Source organism: Cryptotermes secundus, unplaced genomic scaffold (genome assembly GCF_002891405.2).
Source record: "Cryptotermes secundus unplaced genomic scaffold, Csec_1.0 scaffold204, whole genome shotgun sequence".
Classification (NCBI taxonomy): domain Eukaryota; kingdom Metazoa; phylum Arthropoda; class Insecta; order Blattodea; family Kalotermitidae; genus Cryptotermes; species Cryptotermes secundus.
The window spans coordinates 215,598-238,146 of NW_019738351.1; the positions used below are offsets into that span (position 1 = coordinate 215,598).

At 40.5% G+C, this 22,549-nt stretch overlaps 2 protein-coding genes and 1 non-coding gene across 3 annotated transcripts in view; 2 read left to right on the plus strand and 1 right to left on the minus strand.

The window, feature by feature from the left end:
* Positions 1–15,909, plus strand: part of LOC111870749 (endoribonuclease Dcr-1) — a 101,141-nt gene extending 85,232 nt beyond the window's left edge. The window contains exon 29 of the mRNA XM_023863267.2: positions 15,872–15,909. The gene's annotated coding sequence lies outside the window, so the exon portion shown is untranslated. The remainder of the gene's footprint in view (positions 1–15,871) is intronic.
* Positions 15,910–16,980: 1,071 nt separating this feature from the next.
* Trnal-uag lies at positions 16,981–17,060 on the minus strand. The gene has a single exon. It is a non-coding gene; the product is annotated as a tRNA-Leu (tRNA).
* Positions 17,061–17,126: 66 nt separating this feature from the next.
* Positions 17,127–19,836, plus strand: LOC111870745 (UDP-N-acetylhexosamine pyrophosphorylase). The gene has a single exon (XM_023863264.2). It carries the CDS (start codon positions 17,389–17,391, stop codon positions 18,868–18,870), a length of 1,482 nt encoding a protein of 493 aa, XP_023719032.1. The 5' UTR covers positions 17,127–17,388; the 3' UTR covers positions 18,871–19,836.
* Positions 19,837–22,549: the final 2,713 nt, after the last annotated feature.

Consider the following 22,549-nt stretch of genomic DNA (forward strand, 5'->3'; position numbering starts at 1 on the left):
TTTCACTACATAGACCCAGGTTTAATCTCAAGGTAGTACATGTGGGATATGTGATACATGAAATGCCACTGGCACAGGTTTATCTCCAAGCACTTTAATTTACCCTGCCAGTTATCGTCCTGCTACTGCTTCATACACAAAGTTCTACAGCTGTCTGCCATTCACTATGAAACATGTTCTCTATATAAGGTATAAGATTTTCACAACATTGAAGGTTCATGTCGCAGACTGTCAGGGTATGACACTGTGTAGTCTGGTCGGTGGGTACCAACCTTCTTTCTTTAGGCTGGATATGATACCCACTTCTTGGACTGCATGATTGTACAAGCCAGAATGCCAAGCAAGGCAACAGTGAATCAAACACAGGTCTGCTTGCTGTATGATGGGGGAGACTGTTCCTCTGAAAACATTGGTGACTTTCTACTGGTGAACATGGCTTTACATCCCAGAAGCCAGTATTCATCATGGTCATCACTGCGAGAAACTCAGATCCAGGAAACCTGATTAAATTACAGCTTTCCATTCTTCATTAAAAATTTGTCCATTTCATGTGTTCGTGTAAGGAGCATTTTAACATTCACCTTGTATGGTTACAGTCCAGAAGTTTCCTATATGCCCATTGGAATTTTACAAAGTAAAAATTCTAAGTAAACTAGCTGACTTTTCAGCTTTTGTACCATCTGTATGCAACCTCGTTCACTCTTGTTTCTTCATATTCCTTTATTAGACATTAAACGTTCCGGCTTAACTGGCCACCTTCAGGTATACAGGTCCTTATGGTTAAGGATTCCGCTGCCCATTGTAATGTGGCTTTCTTTCCTCTTGTTTTAGTTTCCTCTGGTTATTTGGTTATGTGGGTTATCATCAGTTTTATTTGGGTGTCCTTGGGTTGCACATGGTTGCTTTTCTGTAATGTGTAATGTGCTATGTCAGCTTTTTAACAGTATATATTTGTGTTCAGTTATTGTGTAGATGTTACTTACAGTTTTGTTTGGTCCAATAATTGTGACAAGACTGGCATGCTCCGTTGCCTGGAAGTTGAGTTTCTCAGTCTTTCCAAGGGTTGCATTGCCGTTTCCTCAATTTGCGCTGCTCCATTCTGTAACATGTGTTCAACTCAGGCTGATAACTGTTCTCGAAATTTGCGGTTGCATTGCGGTTGTCAGTTTCCTTGGTGTATTCTTGCCCTAAAGGAATCCGAAGAAAGAATAATGAACAACATTGCACATAGATGGCACAAAAGCTCCAAAGTCACTTCTATTACAGTGTAACAGGATGTTGAAATATAACATGATTAACTTCATGGAGCTGAGCCCTTCTTGAGAAGCTTCCAGATCTGCAGTTACTCAAGACCTTCCCCAACATTTTATGGAACCCAAAGGTTCATTACCATATACACAAGAGCCCTCCACTGGTCCCTATCCTGAGCCAGATCAGTGCAGTCCATACCACCCCATCATCTCTCTAAGATGCATCCTCCCTATATCTAGGTCTTTTTAGTGGTCTAGTTCCTTCTGGCATTCCTGCCAAAATCCTATATGCATTCCTCTTCTCCCCCAATAGTGCTACATTCCCTGCCCATCTCATCCTTCTTGACTTGGTCATTCTAATTATACTTGAGAAAGAGTGCAAGTGAAACGAATTCTGGTGGTGTTATATCACACCAGCTGTGTTCCTGAATTGCTGCTGCAGGGTGTTATACCACTGAAGCAATAACAGAAAGAATAGACATGTTACTTAATGTCGGTGAATGTGAATAATTAAATCTCATTACTGAACTGGCACTTTACATATTGGCACAAAAACCATTGCCTGTCATGTCCATTGCTGTAAAATACAACGTATCAAATTCGTATAACATTTCTCTATAAAAAGTAAGAAAATGACTGTTTTGTAGATGTGTCAGGTGGTTTGTAGCAGTTTCGTTACAATTAAATTGGTTAATTTAGAGCCAGATTGTTTCAAACAAGGACTCATGGAAAAGACTAGGATTACAGTCTTCTGGGATATGACTGCAGTTTGGTAGATAGACAGCAAGCAGTTTTTTGGAGTAACCTGTTGCTTCCCATCTTCATGTCTCCAGAAGACTGCAATCTTAATATTCACTGTTCTGAGGTTCTCAAATCTTATTATACACCCGTAAATGTCCATTTACATGTTGTTTAATGCTTGCAGCTTAGATATTACATAGAATTCAGACAGTTAACTTACCTTGTGTTCTTTGCTGGTTTTCAAAACAGAAGAGTTACAGAATTTGGCAGCAAATGCTTCATGCTCAAAACTCTCTGCAGATTGATATGAATCCTGACCATTTTAAATTGTTTTATGAATGGTAGAAGGTACCAGTTGTTAGTTCCATAGAAGTGTCAACAGTGGATGATCATCTCGGTTACTTTATGTAAAACAGACATAAAGAATGTGGAGTCATCTGAAGCATTATGCTATTCTGTGTGACCTTACTTCATTTCAGGTATGAAGCATTGTGGCACTCTGCGGCATTAATGCATTTTAAGTGTGAAACAAATCTTTATATTTAGTTTTATGATTTTTGTCATTACAAGATGTTGTTACATCATAAATTGACTGTATTAACAAGGGCAGCTTCAAATTGCTGTAACAACACCACAGTTTATATGGCATATTTTAATTGTTATAGGCAGGACTTCCATATAAATTGAAAACAATGATTTTTTGTCAGATATATGTAACTGAAGTTGGGGTAATCAAAACAGCTTTAAGTTTCCCTGAATTTGATGTTCTTTTGATGGCAATTGCAAGTGTTGTGTTTTCCTTGTAAGGAACATTGGATAATTGTATCTAGGAATATTGACTTTTATGATGTCAGTGTAATTTTAAGTGATTATACATATGATGATTTGCATTAAAGGTCACCATTCTGGGTGGTATAGCAGTATGTAGTGTCCTGGTTCTAACAGTTGAAGCTGTTATTGTTTTCCTTAGTCCCTCCAGCTCAGTATTAACAGAGTACCTGCACATTTATGCTCTGACCACTTCCTTTCAAATGCTTGGTTGTTAAACAGTTCATGCATCATTCAGCCTTCTGTAGTTGAAATGGAGTTGTTAACTGACCTAAGAATTGGTCATGTAGTTCAGTGGGACATTTTAGATTTGTCTTGAGTGGTGGGCTGCAATGACATGAAAGCTCATGTTTTGCCAATACAGTTGTATCTTCCTCAGCATTTACTTCTTTCTTCACTGTAAGATAGGCATTTGTGAGTGTGTGGCTTTTGTGTGAAGTGAGGTGGGGTAGCTTGATCAGTATAGCAGCAGGCTAGAATGGCTGGGGTTCAATTCCTGACAGGGACCAGAGATTTTTCTCTATTCCACAGCATCCAGACCAGCTTTGGGGCCCACCCAGCTTCCTATACAGTGGGTACTGGGGATTCTTTCCTCGGGGTTGAAGCATCCAGAGGGACAAGCTGACCATTCATCTCCATCTAGTGCTGAGGTCAGGCATGGTGGAACTATACCTCCACTCCTGCATGTGTCTCCATGGCATAGTGCTTAACAAGTTAAGCATGGGGACAGCTGGTGTGATAACAAATTTGGCTGCTGTAGTAATAAATTGAAAAGTTGACCAATGGGAAGACATTCTTCAAAGGACTGGCTCATGAGGACCTGTTCCAAGACTCAATTAGACCGTTCTATTGCCATTTAACTGTAATAGAATGGAGTGTGACTATAGATGGGTTTTGGATTGATGATTGGATTTGTTGGACTCCTTGATGCAGCACATGGCTACACTTTACAGTTCACTGTTACACACACACACACTACTAGCATCCACAGTCACAACTTCACTAGCCATTGCTCGGTATTGGCTTCCAATGGTGGACATTCCTTCCTCTGGGTTCATGAACTGTCCCCATGCCTCAGCTGCCAGCTTCTTCTAGCAGCAACACCTCACAGTGACAGTACTGCAGCAGTCCTCTCTGTAACTCAGTAACCCACCAACCAATTCACTCAACTCCATTAGCTCCCACCTAACTTGTCCTGCTTATGACATATTGGCACAAACCACACAGAAAACACTGTTCCTCTGTTGCTGTGTGATTGTTACATTTGTGTCGGGGTTCCCACCTGATAGGTACTCCACCTTGCTTATTTCAGTCATTGCCTAGCAATTGGTTTACATGCCACAGTATTGATATAATCTGCTTCTTGTATGGGGTGAGGAGCCCCTGAACAACATTCCATATCCTCATCATATTAGATTCTGGTTTTAATTTTGTAGAACATTCACATTGTCATGTACAGGGTCTGTCAGCAGGCCATTATTAGAAATGTGCTGTTTACTCTGTTGAGGTGGAAAGTAGCGGTGCTGCTTTTGAGGCCTCTGGCAACCTCTGCCCACAGACTCATTGCAGCACACAGTAAATGTGCTGTTCACTCTAATGAGGGGGAAAGGAGCGGTGCTGCTTTTGAGGCCTCTGGCAACCTCTGCCCACAGACTCATTGCAGCACACAGTAAATGTGCTGTTCACTCTAATGAGAGGGAAAGGAGCGGTGCTGCTTTTGAGGCTTCTGGTGTTACTCACAGACTGCAACCTCTGCCCACAGACTCATTGCAGCACACAATAAGTGTGCTGTTTACTCTAATGAGGGGAAAGGAGCAGTGCTGCTTTTGAGGCATCTGGCATGGCTCACAGACTGCACCCTCTGCCCACAGGCTCATTGCAACTTACAATAAATGTGGTTCTGCATCATACCAGGATTTTTTAATGAGCTCATAATGTCCCAAAAAATAAATAATTGCACTCTTAAGTGACCATGTGCGGTATTGTGGGCGTGCAGAAACTATCAGGTAGTTATCTTTGTAAGATGTCAAGCTTCAAAGGCAGTGAAGTGTCATGGTGGTGTCCTATGTTATGACACCTGTGTTGTAATCTTGTGGGTTTGTAACCTGAAGATAGAGGTACTGTGTTCCTCAGAAACAGTGGTACTCACCTTCATTCATCATTCATTCATCAGTAATCTGTCAGACGAGAGACTCTTCCGAAACAGTTCCTCCACTTAATGTGATCTTCTGTTTTTGGAAAGAGACTATCCAGGAAAAGTGATAATGTGGTAGTTTTTCCATTTGCTTTCCACATCGCAGTACAACAGCCATTCAAACCACTCTGGTCACGCCTGTTGCTATACGAACTTGAACCATCTCGAGCATCATTTGTTCTGTGCTTCAAGTCGCTGCTGATGACGCTGCTTCCGGCATAAGTTTTTGGTTTTTGGTGTCTCTCTCTGTCTGATGCCTACCCTTTGACCTGTCCAGCAAGGGAGGCCCTGCCAGTAGCTACGCTACTGCTGGTATAGCTCTCAGGGTCCTTGGCATACTCAAACCCCCTCACCACGCTAAGGTGGAGACACCAACGACGGGGGGGTACTCACCTGCTGGTATATAACTCAGTGTCATAACCCAGAAGGTTGCAGTAGGCTGTTCACTTGTTTGTTCTTATTAGAAGGGAAGGAGACTCCAGTTTGATCAGTCTCGAAGCAATACCACAGGCCATCTAAAGTTGCATTGGTATGCTGGGCTGCAGGAAGCAAGGTGCCAGGCAATACATCCTGAGCCATTAAACCAGTCACAAGAGTAATATGCAGACTGAAATGCATGATAAGATCACTGCAGTTTTGTTAGTTACACATTCGTTTGTCACCAAGCAAGTATACTTAAGTGGTAACACTACCTTCATGTATTCGGTTGGTGTCCAGTTTGAACCTCGGCCAGGGTACGGAATGTCCCAGCAGGTTTTCTTTATAGTTTTCCCCAGTCCTCCAAATAAATGTCAGGATATTACCCTGAAATAGGGCACAACTTCTTCCTTCCACATCCTTTCAAATTCATCATTCATAAATCCTACCACTTGGCAGTGTGTAATCTTCTAGATGCTGACAACATAGTAAAGTAAAATAACCCTGAAACCCAAATGTCTCACTGGAGTGAATTATTCTATGTACATCTGTGAATATAGGAACTTCTATGTTGTAAGTTCCAAAACATATCTTGTTTATCCATGTAAATCATAGTAAAGTGTGTTGTCATATAAATGAAATGATATTGGCAAACCTGAAATTTTTTTTATCAAATTTGCTGTGATGTTTACAGTGAGTAAAAAATTATAATCAAAGTTGATTTAAAAAAATTAGATTTTAAATATTGTAGGCAGAAGCTTCATAGTTAATGTATTGTGTGCATTTATTAGATATATGTAATATTTGCAGCAGGCATGTCATCCACTTTGCAGTTCATGAATTTTTTTTTGTGTAACTTTTATTACTCGGTTCTTCAGATGTCAGAAGATGGTATTTTATGATAGCCATAAATGTCTGCAGACATGTAGTAACTGGGTATGCCTCCCGGGGTTGTGATGCCATGTAGTGTAGGACGATAATTCTGATGTTTCATAGGAACCTGATGTCCATCTTCAGGGTAGAAGAGTAAGTCAAGTGTGAAGAAAATGGTACAGATTAGAGAGAGTGAAGACCAGGTCACAGAGAAAACTAGTAGAAACATGAAGCAAGGGATAAAACCCTTTACAAGGCCAATATTTCCAACAGTATGAACAGAGAGGTAGGCCTCTGCCTCAGCACGTCATTGAAGCCTTTCATCTGCACCCTCAAGAATCCTCCAGAACTTGATGTCAGATCTGCAAGGCTACACAGGTCGATGCACACTCAGCAGCCTGGCCCTGAGGCTATTGGATCAGTGCCCTCCAAATAGCCAGCCACGGCTCTGACCTGCTACCTGCTGGCCCATCTCCACAGACCCTCTCCTCTCTATTGATTTCCTTTGTGGCCCACTCTCCTTCCCTTCCTGTTTTTGACTGGTGGCTCAGTCTGCAGCCACCTGCCCACTCTGGTTCCTTGCTCATGGATTTTTCTACCCTGAAGATGGAGACGATACATTCCTCTGAAATGTCTGTTTACACCAGATCTACACATTGCCATGTCCCAGAAGATGGCATTCTTCAGTATTTCCACAGCTGGTTTAATCTTCTGCCATGAAGATTAAAGTAGCAGAATCTCTCCCGAACTCTTGGTGATGGTCTACCAGACAGCATCACATCCTGGGAGACAGTAATTTTTGTATGCAGCAATTAATATTTTCTGTATATAAGTCTTGTGATTTCCTTCATTTCAATTTATACAAAATACTTGGGAGTTCAGTGTAAAATGGCCATACTATCACAAAACAGACTCAGTAACCTCTCTTTCTTGAACATGCCTGCATTTTGTACTGTTGTAATGCATACAGATATAAGTAATTGATGACAGACGTTTATTTTCATTGAATTCTTATTTTTTACAAATGCAAAGTTCGTCTGTGTTTTACTGCTTGTACGAGGTTTGTGCAACTTAGTACAATTGCGCATAGTAATCACATTGGAATTATTCTTGTTCCTTGTAAATACAGTAAACCCTCGTTAATCTGGTTATGGTCAATCCAGATGTTGGATAATCCAGATTGAAATATGAAAGATTCTGTTCACAGTTGAATACATACTTTAAAAGGCACATGGCATTTAGGGAGGCAGATGAGTCACTAGTCTCTTTAGGTTAAACCTGAGACAGTTTCTTCAAACATGCATCATTACATTCAGAAACAAGTACATCTTCCCCCGAGTCTTCTATTGGATAAATGTGTTGTCTTTTTATAGTTTTAAATATAGGCTCTACGGAGATATTTTTTGTTGTTTATTTTGATCAGTACTATTTATATCATTGAATCCTCCATTTATTTGCGTTCTAAGGTATTTGTCATTTAGATCTACTTTTTCTTTCACTAATCTGGATGACCTCCCCCCCTCCGATTAGTCTGGATTAGCGAGGGTTTACTGTACAGGAGATTGTGCATTGTGCAGGCATGTCTTTGTAACTCAGTTTGTAACAACAACTGGATTACTGAACGTTCCATGTGAATAATGAAATTGTATAACGGTGTGACATTTTTCAGAATATCTTAATTACAAGTAAAGTATTGTACATAGGTATTGCATTTGTGATGAAGCCATAGACCTCGTGTTCATATTTGACCAAGTTACACAGACACACACACAACCCTCTGATCTCAGGGGCCTGGGAGTTGAACCATCTCTCTGACACAGATCTGTATGTTCAGGGGACAAAGGTTTACACAGTTCCTTGAGTGAATGTGGCTGTTTTGACTGAGTGTTTTTTGCGGGGGTTTGAAAGCAATCTTCGACTTCTGTCAGTTCTTGTTGGAGGTAGTTTTCCACTGCATTGGATATTTTAAATTGCTCCTAAATGGAGGTTAATAATGTTAATGTTAATGTAGTGTAAGGGTGAGTTACTTGAGAAGCAAAACCGCAGATGAACACTGTAAGATCATATGCGAAACATTGTTTGCTCCCATTTGCTCAGCAGATGTATGAGTAGTGCTTCTATGTTGTAGTTGTTTGTGTAGGTGTACAGTGAAGAATATTTATATCAGGTGAGAAGGCAAGAGTTGAGTACAGAAAGGAGAAACATGTTGCAAGACAATAAGTAAGATACTTATCTGAAGGTTTGTTATAATGCTTGATTCATTATATGATGTTGCACATTGTCTCAAGTACTGAAGGCGTTCGCTCTACTGCAGTTTTTATGTAATTCATTGTCTCATTATACTGACAGATTTTTCTTTTTATTAATGGCAACTGTAGGTTCAAACCCAGTGCTTTTTGAATACTGGGCTAAACATTAGGCCATCAGGATGGGCTTGTGTACTAAACACTGAGGTGCCAGCCCGGTGGTCTCATATTTAGGGTACTAGCCTAGCATTCAAGTGGTCCCATGATCAGTCCCAACCATCACCAATAATGTTTAAATAAATAACAAAAACCTGTCAGTATGATGACGATAGTGGACAGTGTCAGATGTGAGGAGAGCAATACTTGCACTGCAATTCTAGTTTCTCTTAGATACAGTTGCATACATGGAGTCATATATACCCTTCCAAATTACTGAGCAAATCTGAAAGTACTGATGGAACGAAAATTAAGATGCTTGGAGGTAAAATTGGTTTTACAGTGAAAGGATTTTCCTTATTAGTACTGGATCACATGCCACTTTGTTCATTGATGGTTGAAAATGTGTTAACTTACAAAGTTCCATAATTTTAATGTAGATTTGTACATTTTTGTTTCACATGAATACTAGATATTTTTGTTGATTATCTTTCTTTGTAAAGGGGCTTGTGATATCTGTGATGTGTCATTCGTTAAAGTTTGAATATCATGATGATGTGCATTTAGGATATGAATGTTATTGCGTGAAGCTGACACATACCTGATGCCAGTGTCTGAACAGGTTTTTAAGGTGATTATGAGCACAGTGCCTGCATAGGCACAACCCTCTTGCCTGAGCACTTCTGCCTATTGCCACACCAACTGGACCTACCTGAGATATTGTCATATGTTAGTGACTGTACTAGGAGGCTTGGATTGGTAATTGGATTTGTTGACAAGTAATTGTAGCACTGTCACTAATTTGCACACAATACTCCTCGCTACAGCACATGCTAAGTGTTCTGTGTCTTCACTAGCCATTGTCTGGTAATGAATCCCAACAATGTCCTCTGCTTATGTCCGTACTGACCCACTGATGATCCCTGGCTCTCACTGTCCATCACCTGCTGCTGTCTGCGACTGCCAACAGTAACTCGCTATGTAGCGTCAGGTTGAACCAAATACAAAACCCTGTTTCCAGCAGTTCCCCTATTTAACTCGCTATGTAGCGTCAGGTTGAACCAAATACAAAATCCTGTTTCCAGCAGTTCCCCTATTGTTTGCATATTTATTCATCATTCATTATTTCACAGAGTACGCGTATACTTGAATGAATGCATAATGGGTGGGCCCTAATGGCCCTTGCACTGCGACCTTCAATGATCTGCTGTGCTCCATATATACTTAACTCTTTCCCACTCATCCTCTTCCCTGTGTTTACCATCAAAACAAGGAAACGTGTGACTTTCTCCCTTCATTGACTTGTCACTGGTTCAGCTCCATAGTAGTCCATGATGGATTTGTGGTGGACAAAATGTCACCAGGGCAGATTTTTTTCCCCTTGTAATTATCAATTCACGAATGCCCCATACTCATCATCAGGAACTGATACTGAGGCCATGGTACCAAGTGACTTGGTACTTATTCGCTGTAACAGTTCCCTTTGTTGGTTATTATTACACAAGCCAGCACCTATTGGACCCCGTACTACCTTTGCAGTGCAAGCGGCAAGTTGATTTTCACAAGATTTGAGGAGAGCCATCTCCATCCTGTCCTTTCTTCCTCACTCGGAATCAGCTTCTCAGTCATGGTACTGATATTGCAGTGTAGCAAACGCCACATTACAGTAAAGCATTGCATGTGCCAAGATTATTTCTTATTTTGTTGTAATAATTCTTATGGAGCCTGTTATGAATATTTTCAAATTATTGCATTATACATTGTGTAGGTATAAATGAAATGAGTGATATTGTAAGCACGTTGTGCGTTCAAGTTCTAAGGTCTCCGATTTTTTTTCTCACACAATAATCATACAAAAAATTTGAAACTTCTGTCACTTTTCAACGTAATCTCCCTGTAGCCGTACACATTTTTCACAACGTCGACGCCATGATTCCATGGCCGCTGCGAACGCTTCTGTAGGAGTCTGTTTTGACCACTGGAAAATTGCTGATGCAATAGCGGATTGAAAAACGGCATCCATGTCTCATCCATTGTCACAGTTGATGAAAAGAAAGTCCCATTCATGCCTTCATCACGTGTCAACATCGCCTGGCAAATTGCCATGTGTGCAGCCCTGTGGTCATCTGCCAGAATTCGTGGCACCCACCCGGAGGACACTTTCCGCATTCACAGGTCTTCATGCAGGATTCTGTGCACAGATCCCCCAACTTTGGAGGCGATGTTTTCCACACGCAATCGGCGATCCTCCAAAACAACTTTCTCAACTCGCGTGACCATATTGTCAGACTGGCTGGTGCGAGGCCGAGATTGTTTTGGTTCGTTGTCACACGACGTTGGGCCTTCTTTGAACTGTCGCGCCCACGAACGCACATTTTTCACACTCATGACACCTTCACCACATGTCTCACTCAACTGGCGATGAATTTTAATGGGTGTCGCACCACGCAAGTGGAGAAAACGAATGATTACTCGCTGTTCTTGTAACGAAAACGTCGCTATTTTAAGTATCAAAAACACTCCTCACTCTCGTCGCCACCACTAGAGTTCTGTGTGCCGTACAGTGCTGCCATCTCTGTCACGCATTCACAAAGAGTGCACACGTATTTTAAACTAAACCGCATGTGTCTATCTGCTCCCAGTCCTGAGAAAAAAAATCGGAGACCTTAGAACTTGAACGCCCCTCGTATTTCTGCATTGTCTTATCATCAGTCCACATGTCTTGTGTTCCTGCTCATGTAAATCATTAACCTACGTTTCACAAGTTACAGTAGTAGAACTGTATGACGTACACACATCAGGTGTAAAAATAAAGAATATGAAAAAGGTGCATTTTGTCAGCAGTGCTATAATTGAAATGTGTCATGGTTGATGATGCACAGTTTAGGTAGATATCAGACAGTGTTTTTTCATGTAAATACTGAAATCATATTGTAATGTTGTACAGGTGACTCTCGTTACATGTGTCCATAGTTTTATTTCACTATCTGGAGCCACAGTAGAAGCTGCTGTTCATGTGCAGTGAGTTGTGCATGCAGTTTCCCTTACCCTCTCATTTTGACCCAGTCATATTGTTTCTTTATCCTGCTGTATTAGTTCAGTGTGTTTCCCATTTTAATGTGTTTTTGATGTATGCAGGTATATTTGGAAGAGCAACCTGTGCATTAACGAGAGTCATATATACCACATATCAAAGAATTAAGAACAGTGGAAGATCCTTATAGAGACAAATATCTTAATTATTAACATACCTTTCATAAAACAATTTTTACTTTGTTACTCTGATTATTGTTTCACATGCACTTAAATATTAATGGTGTGAAACATTAAGATTTAAAATTACAGTTTCTTTTTAAAAGTTACTCCCACACAACGAAACCTTGGACCTTCTATTACCAAACAAATATCGTAATCTGTTACTCTGTGTGAAATGTCTTTGGGGGTACGTCATTTCTTGAGTGGCTAACTTTATGGAAGATAAATGGTGATTAATGGGTGATTTTGAGTCCTCTCTTTTATTGCAAATGAAATACAGTAACTTTCCAGTAATGATCTCTATCGCTCTCTCGTGGTGAAGCGCCCTCAAAGATGTTTAAGATGTAGTTAAACTTGATATGTTGTAGCATCATCATATCTTAATGTAAGAATCAACATTTTGAGTGAAATATATAAATTGGGTTACTCTATCTAGTCTTATTATAATCTGTCCCTTCACACTGCACACCTGATACTGTCAAACTTTTGGTGAAAAATCAGTCCAACAATTTATAACTGTTGCCCAAGAATGTTCATTTTATGCTGAATTTATCCCTTCCTGCTGCTCTAGATGGCAGCTCTGAATATGATGCTTTCTTTGCATCTGTACTGTGAAAGACACTTGTTACTCTTTGTAATCTTATTAAACTCTTCTGAGAGAAACTGAATCACAGAGTTGAATTAGCAGGGGCTAATCTTCCATCCAGGGATCCCTGCCAAATGTCTTAGGAAGTCCTGTTTCAGAAGCTTATTTTAAATGAGAACAGGTGACAGCCTCTGAAGAAGAAAATAATTACGGCTGTGTATTGTTGATTTGAGATCCTCACAGTAATGAGTGTGAATAGCTTTGTCTTCTGTAATATAATGCCATGTAGTCTGGTGAAGTTCAACCCATGCTTTGCTAGAATCTTGGTGCCTGCTTACCATACTCTTTGGCCCAGAAGATGCAGGCAGTACAAGAACTCTTCATGAATGTGAATCACCAACATAGAAAGATTTTTCTATTATCAGTTTGAGATTTCTGATCATGGTCTGTAGTAATGTGATCTTATGTTGTATTTTGCTGTTAATTAAGATAGTCGTAATGGTTTGGAGCACTGGTCGTGTTGAAGTCGTTGACTCCTGTAATCTGAATGACAAGAAAAACCAAATAAAAGAGTTTTGGAGGACAAATCTGCCAATGAAGAAAGCAGTCTTCTGGGATGTGGCACCGTGTATATGTGGTGTTAACCGACGTTTCAGAGGAAAGTGTCGCCTCCATCTTCAGGGTAGAAGGAAAAATATAAGAAATCTGCAGGCGAAGAGACCATGAGAACCGGTACAAGCAGACTGGTGTTGGAAATNGTGTAGACTTGCTCTTCCCCTCTTCCTTCACTGCTGTCACATAGCTGTGTATATTTCCAACACCAGTCTGCTTGTACCAGCTCTCACAGTCTCTTCGCCTGCAGATTTCTTATATTTTTCCTTCTACCCTGAAGATGGAGGCGATACGTTCCTCCGAAACATCGGTTAACACCGCATATACACGGTGCCAAATCCCAGAAGACTGCTTTCTTCATAGTCACCACCGTGAAAACCTCAAATCTTACAAATCTATCAATGTTGTTTAGCTGGTTATGGACTCTTAACCCAGGTATCAGTACCCATTTAGAAATGTCATGCAGTGCCAGCAGTGGATTGGCTGTTTTCTGCACACAGATCCTTGTTCTTCACATCCAAATCATCCCCATTTGCATGGTGGATGTATACTACTCTGTCCAAAAAGTATCCGACCTTGGGCCAGGAAAAAAAGTTCTGTATCTGGGTGGTTACAATACCTAATTGCCTTCAAAGTAGGCCCCTTGTGATTCCACACACTTAGTCCAGTGGTCCTTCCATCGCTGGAAGCAATTCTGGAAGGCTTCTTTTGGAATGGAGTGCAGCTGCACTGTCACATTCTGTATGATGCCCTCACGGCTGTCAAAACGGCAGCCTTTAAGTGGTGCCTTCAATCTCGGGAACAGCCAGAAATCACAAGGAGCCATATCAGGAGAGTAGGGAGCCTGGCAAACCTGCGGAATGCCATGCTTGGCCAGGAAACCCTGGATCAGGTGGGATGAATGAGCTGGGGCATTGTCATGATGCAGCTGCCAGTTGCGTGCATCCCACAGCTCCGGTCTCTTCCATTGAACTGCATCACGAAGATGGTGGAGGACTTCTTGGTAGTACTCCTTACTGACAGTCTGGCCTAGTGGTGCGTACTCATGATGCACAACACCCTGGTAATCGAAAAAACAATCAGTATCACCTTCACATTGCTCTGAACCTGTCGTGCCCTTTTGGGCCTCGGGGATGTTGGATGCTTCCATTGTGACGCCTGGACCTTGGTTTCTGGGTCATATCCGTACACCCACGACCTGTCACCAGTGATCACAGTCTTCAGGAATTCAGGATCCCTGCTGGCGCACTCCAGCATGTCCTGCGCGACGTCAAGATGGAGTTGTTGCTGCTCCGGTTAAAGCAGCTTGGACACAAATTTTACCGCCACTCTTGGCATGCCCAAATCCTCAGTTAAAATTGTGTTTGAGGAACCTCTGCTGATCCCAACCTCATCAGCAACTTCATGGATGGCCAAACGATGGTCCTCAATGATCAGTGTCCGCACTTTTTCAATGACATCAGCATTGATGGTCTCCCGGAATGCTGCTCACTGTCTGCTGACATACAGCCGTGTTTAATGCGGTTGAACCACTCTTTAATTTGAGTGACCCCCACTGCATCATTGCCGAAAGCCTGCTGAATTTTGTGAATTGTTTCCACTTGGGTATCCTCAAGTTTCTGACAAAACTTAATGCAGTATCACTGTTCCAAGCATTCTGTCATCTTGAGCGAAACGAGAATGCAACGAACACGTGTTACACCACTTCGCTATCTGGCAATGTTGCGAGTCAGCTAAAAATCATGCGCATGCATGCATTCCCCACCCCTTTGGCCATTACTTACAGCGGAAAAAAATAAAGTCAGATACTTTTTGTACATACGGTATACACACATCTACAAACTGCATTAAAATTTATTTTCAGAGTTTTGCCGTATTGCCTTTCATTCAGCAAGAACTAATCTGCAGTATAAATAGTGCACTAGAACTTTATTACTGCTGTAGTAACTTTTGGGCCAGTGAAATATGTGATGAATCTTAATTATCTTCAACACATCCCCATGATCAACCTTAATAATGGAAGAATTTTTGTTACATAACTAGCAAGATGGCTGTTGGGGGAATGTCTTAAGATTAGAAGGTAATCTCTAACTTCCTTTGTAGAATCAGTTTATCTTACCAGATTAAGTTGAGTGATAACACAGGAATGTTCTTTTGCTGTTGTGATATACAGATAGCATTAATAGGATGTGCCACAGGAAATTGCATAGGTTGAACTATGATCAGCTTTTCTCTTATCTAGTGTCCTTCATGTCAGTCAGTGTTCCCTATTCTTTTCTCATGACCACATAATTTTAGCCATTTCTCTTTGAATTCAACATATGTTGTAGTCCAATTTCTCCTCCAAAATTTTCATTTCTAATTCTCTCCCTTGTTTTTCCAGCTATTTCAAAGAGGTCATGGCATTTCTGTGAAATAGTCTTCAGTATGGTGAATGTTTGAGGAATTATTACACCCTAAACCTCATTGATTCCTTTGAATAAAGTGGATCGCCTGATCATTCAAGCATGGTGATGCTAGACAGAAGTGACTTTCATATATCATGGACTACATCTGCATCTTCTCTAAGGCAGTTGATGTGGTGAATGATGTGACCACAGGATTTGAGGTTTTCACAGAGTAATGTCCCAGAAGACAGAACTTTGCAGTGTTGTGACTGGTCATTTTATTTGTACATGAAGTATGTGCAGGGAGTCTGTTGTTCTTATCCTAGAGAAAGCCGCTGGGGAACAGTGAGAGTCAAGCCGTCAGACGTCACCTACAGCCACAGTAGCAAATTTTATCTGCCTTGGATGCTGAGCCATCATAACTTAATAAACATGATGATTACATCAGATCTTCGTCAAGTCATAAAAATAGGTACAGCATTCATTCATACTGAGGAATATCTCATGTTGCAAGAAATTCTATGTCTGGATTAGTATGATAATGTCCTTGAGGGTTAGGGCTGGGGCAGGATCGAAATTTATAACTGCCTACAACTATTTTCTTAGAGAAAAGTCCTAAGGAAATTTGGTGCATGTTTTTATTGATATTTATCAGTAATTATGAGGCATATCATTGTTGTCAGCATCGTACAAAACTGTATCTAAAACATCCCTTTCACAAGGTTAAATCAATAAAGGAAAAGTAAAGCTATCCTTGTAACAGATGTAGAAGCCCATGGAGTTGTGAGACAATTCTAGACAATCAGCTCATAGATGGTGGTCAGGTTATCAGCCTTATGCACTTGCCACCCTTAACACCCCTGGAAGATTCCTGTTACTCATGTGTGTTAGTGGCTGAGTCAACCCGAGGGCCATAGAGCAGCTGGAAGGATTAGGTCAATCGAAAAATCCAGTGACCTCCTCAGGAATCAAACTCACGATCTTTTGCCTTATAGCATAGTGTCTCAACCAACTACACTATTGCATGCCTCCCAGGTTAAGCCCATATGTAAATGAAATTACTGGGGATCATTAGTGTGGGTTTCAACATAACAAATCAAGTACTTAGCAGATTTTTTGCATTCACCAGACACTGGACAAAAGATGGGAGTACAATTAGACAGTACATCAGCTATTCATTAGACTTCAAAAAAGTCTTGATTCATTTAGGAGGGAAGTGTTCCCCAGCATTCTTTTTGAGTTTGAGGGCCTTCTTGGCCCTTGCACTGCAACCACAGTGATCTATTGTGCCTCTTTTTGAGTTTGGTATACCATGAAACTAGTTAGGCGAATTAAAATATTTATAGCAGAATACAGTACTACTATAAAATATCTGAGCAAATCCTATTATTCCAAGAAATTTTACGAGTATAAAAATAACCCAACAAAAAAAGTGTGGCAGCGGTGGGATTCGAACCCACGCCCTTTCGGACTGGTGCCTAAAACCAGCGCCTTAGACCGCTCGGCCACGCTACCGACAGCCTAGCCGTTGATGTGCACCAGTAAGACACGGCATCATTAGATCCAGCAGGCAGTGAGATCGTATCTAGGTGGCTGTGGTTTGAGTTTGTGGAGCCGAGGCCATGTTCACGTAATCGTATTAGATTGTAGTGGAGGTAGTGGAGGTGGTACGCATGGTCGTCGTTGTTCACTGCAGTTCGTAAGAGACGGACGTCAAATGTCAAGTAACATGGGAGGGAGCCAACATTCTGCTATCAGCTTTCACCGAGTGTGGGTAGGGAGTAGTCTAAAGAGATACAGGTTGTTGTTAGTTTTGTTAGCCTGTTATCTGTAGGGGTTGGCAATGTCAGAGTTAGAAACAGTTAGTAAGGAACTAGCGAAGTTCAATCAGTCACACGTTTTAAGATTTTGGGATGAACTAACGGATGAACAAAAAACAATATTGTCTAATGAAATTAAAGAAGTGAACGTGGCAGAAGTATGTTCTTACTTCAAAAAGTCTGTGGAGACTTTGAACGAAGATCAGTCGAAGTTGGATGATCGCATGGAGCCGATACCGCCGGAACTGTATGGAGGAGTCATTAGATCGTCACCTGAGGAACTGAAGTCGTATGAACATGAAGGGCTGCAGCAAATCTCCGAAGGAAGGGTAGCCGTTCTCCTTATGGCAGGAGGTCAGGGTACCAGATTGGGGGTGTCATATCCAAAAGGTATGTACGATGTGGGACTTCCTTCACGCAAACCGCTGTTTCAGCTGCAGGCAGAGAGAATTAGGAGGCTGGAAGACCTGGCATATGACAGGACAGGTAAACGTAGCAATATTACATGGTATATCATGACAAGTGAGGCCACGATGGATGCAACTGAAGATTTCTTTAAGAAACATGATTTCTTTGGACTTAATAAGAATAATATTGTTATGTTTGAACAAGGGTTGCTTCCTTGCTTTACATTTGATGGCAAAATTATTATGGACGAAAAATGGAGAATAGCAAGAGCACCAGATGGCAATGGAGGAATTTATAGAGCTTTGCGAGACATGAAGATTTTTGATGATATGGAAAAGAGAGGCATAAAGTATCTTCATGCACATGCTGTGGATAATATTCTTGTTAAAATAGCAGATCCCGTGTTTATTGGCTACTGTGTGCAGAGGGATGCAGAATGTGGTGCCAAAGTAGTTGACAAAGCATCACCACAAGAAGCAGTGGGTGTCATTTGTAAAGTTGATGGACAGTATCAGGTTGTGGAATACAGTGAAATAACTTCAAAGACTGCAGAGAAGCGTAACAGTGATGGAAAGCTAACTTTCAGTGCTGGCAACATCTGCAATCATTTCTTCACCACAGAATTTCTTCACAAAATTGTGCACAGATTTGAATGCAATCTCCAACTTCATGTGGCCAAGAAAAAGATTCCGTATATTAATGAAAATGGTCAGCGCCTCAAGCCCGACAAACCAAATGGGATAAAGATGGAGAAGTTTGTGTTTGATGTATTTCCATATGCAGATCGTTTTGTCATATGGGAAGTAAAGAGGGAAGAAGAATTTAGTCCCCTTAAGAATGCAGATTCTGCAGAGAAGGAGAATCCAACAACGTGCCGGAGCGACATATTTTCCCTACATCGCCGTTACATTCAGGACGCAGGTGGCATTGTGGAAACTAATGGGACGCCCATCATTTGTGAGATTTCTCCCCTGGTGTCATATGCAGGAGAAGGCCTTGAGAAGGTAGTGTCAAAGAAGAAATTCAAGCCTCCAGTTCTGTTAAGATCCTCCTATGAGGAAGCCTTGTGCTCAAATGGTTGCACAGAATACCATTAATGAGCATGTCAGTGTGCCTTCAGTTCCTGAAACACTTGCTCCTCCAGGGAAGACATTTTTTCTTCTAGCATAAAGAATATTTTTCCCTAATTACTTTTGTCTCCTTGAAACTGTGGACAGTACCAGTAAGCGGTTTCGTGGTGGTGGGTGTCTCTGGATAAGGAAATACTAGAATGTGGTTCACCTCTACATATTTCTTTCATTCTAACTTCCAAGGTCAACTTTCTCAGACAGCAAAAGAGCAAAAGTGAAAGTTGATTGTACCGTTACAGCTGTACAGTCTGCTGCATAATCAATGTGATACTTCTGGTTCCTGATGCATAGCTGTGGCATATTGCTACTGCTTCTGGGATTTTATTTATCACAGAAATACTTTTACATTGAATTTGGTTCAATGATGTTAGTGGTGCCAGGGCATACATACCCATTTAGTATTATTTTTATATACTATTACGTACATACATAATACATGATTATGTAGAATCATAAAAATATTGGAAGTGAAAATATAAATTTTTACACTTGTATAGTATAAGAATTTGCAGTTTTTTGTAAATAGTGGGGAATTTTATATTTAATATAAATGTTATTTTTAAATTGATGTTGATGTAAAAATAGGACATGTATTATGTAAAAAACATTCCATATTCTTGTATGTAATAAGTTTTATAAAATTTTAATTTAACTTAATTTAACATTAAGAAAATAATAAGATTATGTTATGACATAATACATGTGATATGAACATGTAAAATTGTGGCTTGATGTATGTATGTGTACATATGCAGTCCGGTGAGGGTTAAAGGTTTTTCATATTGGCAGTGTACTTAATTTGTGATACAGGATATTGTTATATTTTGGTTGTCTGGTGAATTGAGGTCCTGGCCTTAGTTGCTTGTCTGTTCATGTAGTTTATCTGATTCTTTTATGGTTTTGTTTGCTTTTAATAAATGTGTGATAAAGTGATTTATCATGTATTTATTCCTGAGTGTCGGCTTGAAAGATCAGAGCTCTGGAACATAAGTTCATTGCAGCCTCAGGTAAATAAAAATATTCCTGTCAAATCCTTGGTATAGTCCTACTATAGCAAAGTTGTATGTATGTACATAACTTGGCCGCACCATAGCTCAAGCGGTTGGTCACTGGCTTCCCACTGCGGCGGCCCGGGTTCGATCCCGGGTCTGGTCAAGTGGGATTTGTGGTGGACAAAGTGGCGCTGGGGTGGGTTTTCTCCAAGTACTTAGGTTTCATCTCCACAGGGACAGTGATTTTTTTTCCAATCTGATCTTTTGTATTTTCTGTTTTAACTCCTGATTAGCTTCTGTTGTATTTCATGTAGAAGAAAATTGCTGATCTGTTGGACAGAATTATAGGTTGTGCCAGCTTTTCATGCTTCAATTCCATGTGCCTGCTGACAATTCAGAAAAATAGAGCAGTGTCAATAAGTCAGGCATGAAAATTGTCTGTAATTGCCAGAAATTTAAATTATTTGTAACTATTCAAGTATTCAAGTGTATTCCTGGTTCAGTTGAAAATATTTATTGCCAAGACTTCATTGTCAGGTGGCCCTCTCAGAATTCTGTCAGTAGCCTTTTGGAAGGTGGAGCAAAACTCACAAATAGTCGATCGCAGAACGTTGCCTTTATATAGTATAATGCACGTCACATACCCGCATCAAAACAAAGNGAGGTGAGGCAAGGAACAAACTCGATACTGAACTTGTGTCATGTCATCATAACTGTTCTTGAATTATATCTGTGTAGATTATAGGTTCTGACGATGGTGGATGACGCACAGAATTACTTAGGTTTTGGACTTTTTCATTCATTCAGAATTCTAGGTAACAGAGGACACTCTAGGCAATAGAGGAAATGACATTTTGGAAACTGGATCTGTTTCCGTCTTCTTTTCCCACCTGAAGACGGAAACAGATCCAGTTTCTGAAACATCATGTCCTCTATTACCTAGAATTCTGGACGATGGCAAAAGTCCAAATCCCCAGTAATTCTGTGAATTATATTTGTGTCATGTGTCTGTTCTTGGATGGTCCTCAGCCCACTGGCCCGTAGTGCAGAATGCTGGACCCAGAAGGTTGGTGTAGTATTTGAAAGGTGCTAGGTTAGAATCTGAGCTGCAACACAGGCTTTGCCCTGCAGGGTTTTTTGTGACTTTCTCGAATTCTTTCCAATTTGATGCCAGGATGAGTACCTAACTTAGGCCAAAAACTGCTTCCTTCCAGATCCTTTTGAGTCCATTGCGTGCCATCATCTGACCATTTGACACTATAGATACTGGCATGATAAAACATAAAAAAGTTATTTAATATTGTAGCACTTAAAATTATCTCAGTCTGGAAATATTTTTAGAGTAGTCACATCCCAGCCTGGAAGCTTTTAAATCAGTGGAGGAAGCATTCTGTTAAAACTGTAAAAGAGCTTCATGCCAACCCGGTTTTATTTGTTCTTTTTCCTTAGTTTAAGCAATACCAACATGGCAGACTTGTTGCCATCTGGAATGTTTTGTGCATATTGGCAAGTGCCAGGGGATTCAGAACCATTTATTGCAACTGAGGAAATTTTATGAGCCATGCTGCTTCATTCTGTAATGAACTGTTAAAAAAAAGAGTAAAGGTTGTCTCTGTGCTGAATGAATTAAGCACTATGCCATGAAGGCGTATGGGGGCAGTAGATGTATAGATCCACATTTTCTTGACCTTGGCAATAGGTGGATGTGAGTGGTCAGGTTCACTCCCCAGCCACTTTACACCAGGGGAAAGAGTTCCCGGTACCCATTGGATAGGACGTTGGATGGACCCCAGAGCCAGTCTGGATGACATGGAGAAGAAAAAACTTTACTCTACAAGGACTCGAACTCCAACCCCTCAGTTCTCCAGCCCCATAGCCAGTCACTATACCATCTATGCTATCTCAGACGCTGAATGATCTTATGTGTATGTTTAAAAAATAATATGTAGAGGTACTCATATTTTTTCTAAATTAATATGTAGATATATAATTATGGTGTCAAAAGAAAGAATAAAAACTCTTGTGTCATTCAAGGGACAAGATGATATTAAAAGGAAATGATTCTCCAACACACCCACCATCTTCAGTTGGAACACATTTTTGTTGTACGAGAGAGAAGGAGGCATACATGCAGGAATGTCAAAATTCCCGAAGAATTCAGAATAAAGAAGTTGTGTATTTAAACCATCAAAAGGTATAAAAGTACAAAAGTGACTACTGTAACACGTTAATTCTTCCACTTGTCTATGGTAGCAAAACCCGGAAGAAACTCATATTCACAACTGTCGATACAAAATTTGGAGAAGTGTGAAATATATGTTCTAAAACAATTTGGTACATGCCAACTGGAACGAGATATTTCATGAGAAATGTCTAATAAAAGCTAGTTCTCCTGGTTTCCATTTTGGTATTACCATTATACAAAGAAAATTATCTTCACATTTGCTATATGGTAGTACAATTTTTATGTAAAATTTGAGGATAATTAAGGATTGTACTTATGCCTTGGGAATGGATTTTGGCTGTGACTTTGCATTTTTCAGAAAATGTTCCACATTTGCTGCCATTCTGAAATATTTGGAAACCACAAGTGGGAATTCAGTTCCTTCAACATCTGAAGGTTTAATTGTTTATCTTTCTGGCTTGAAACCAGC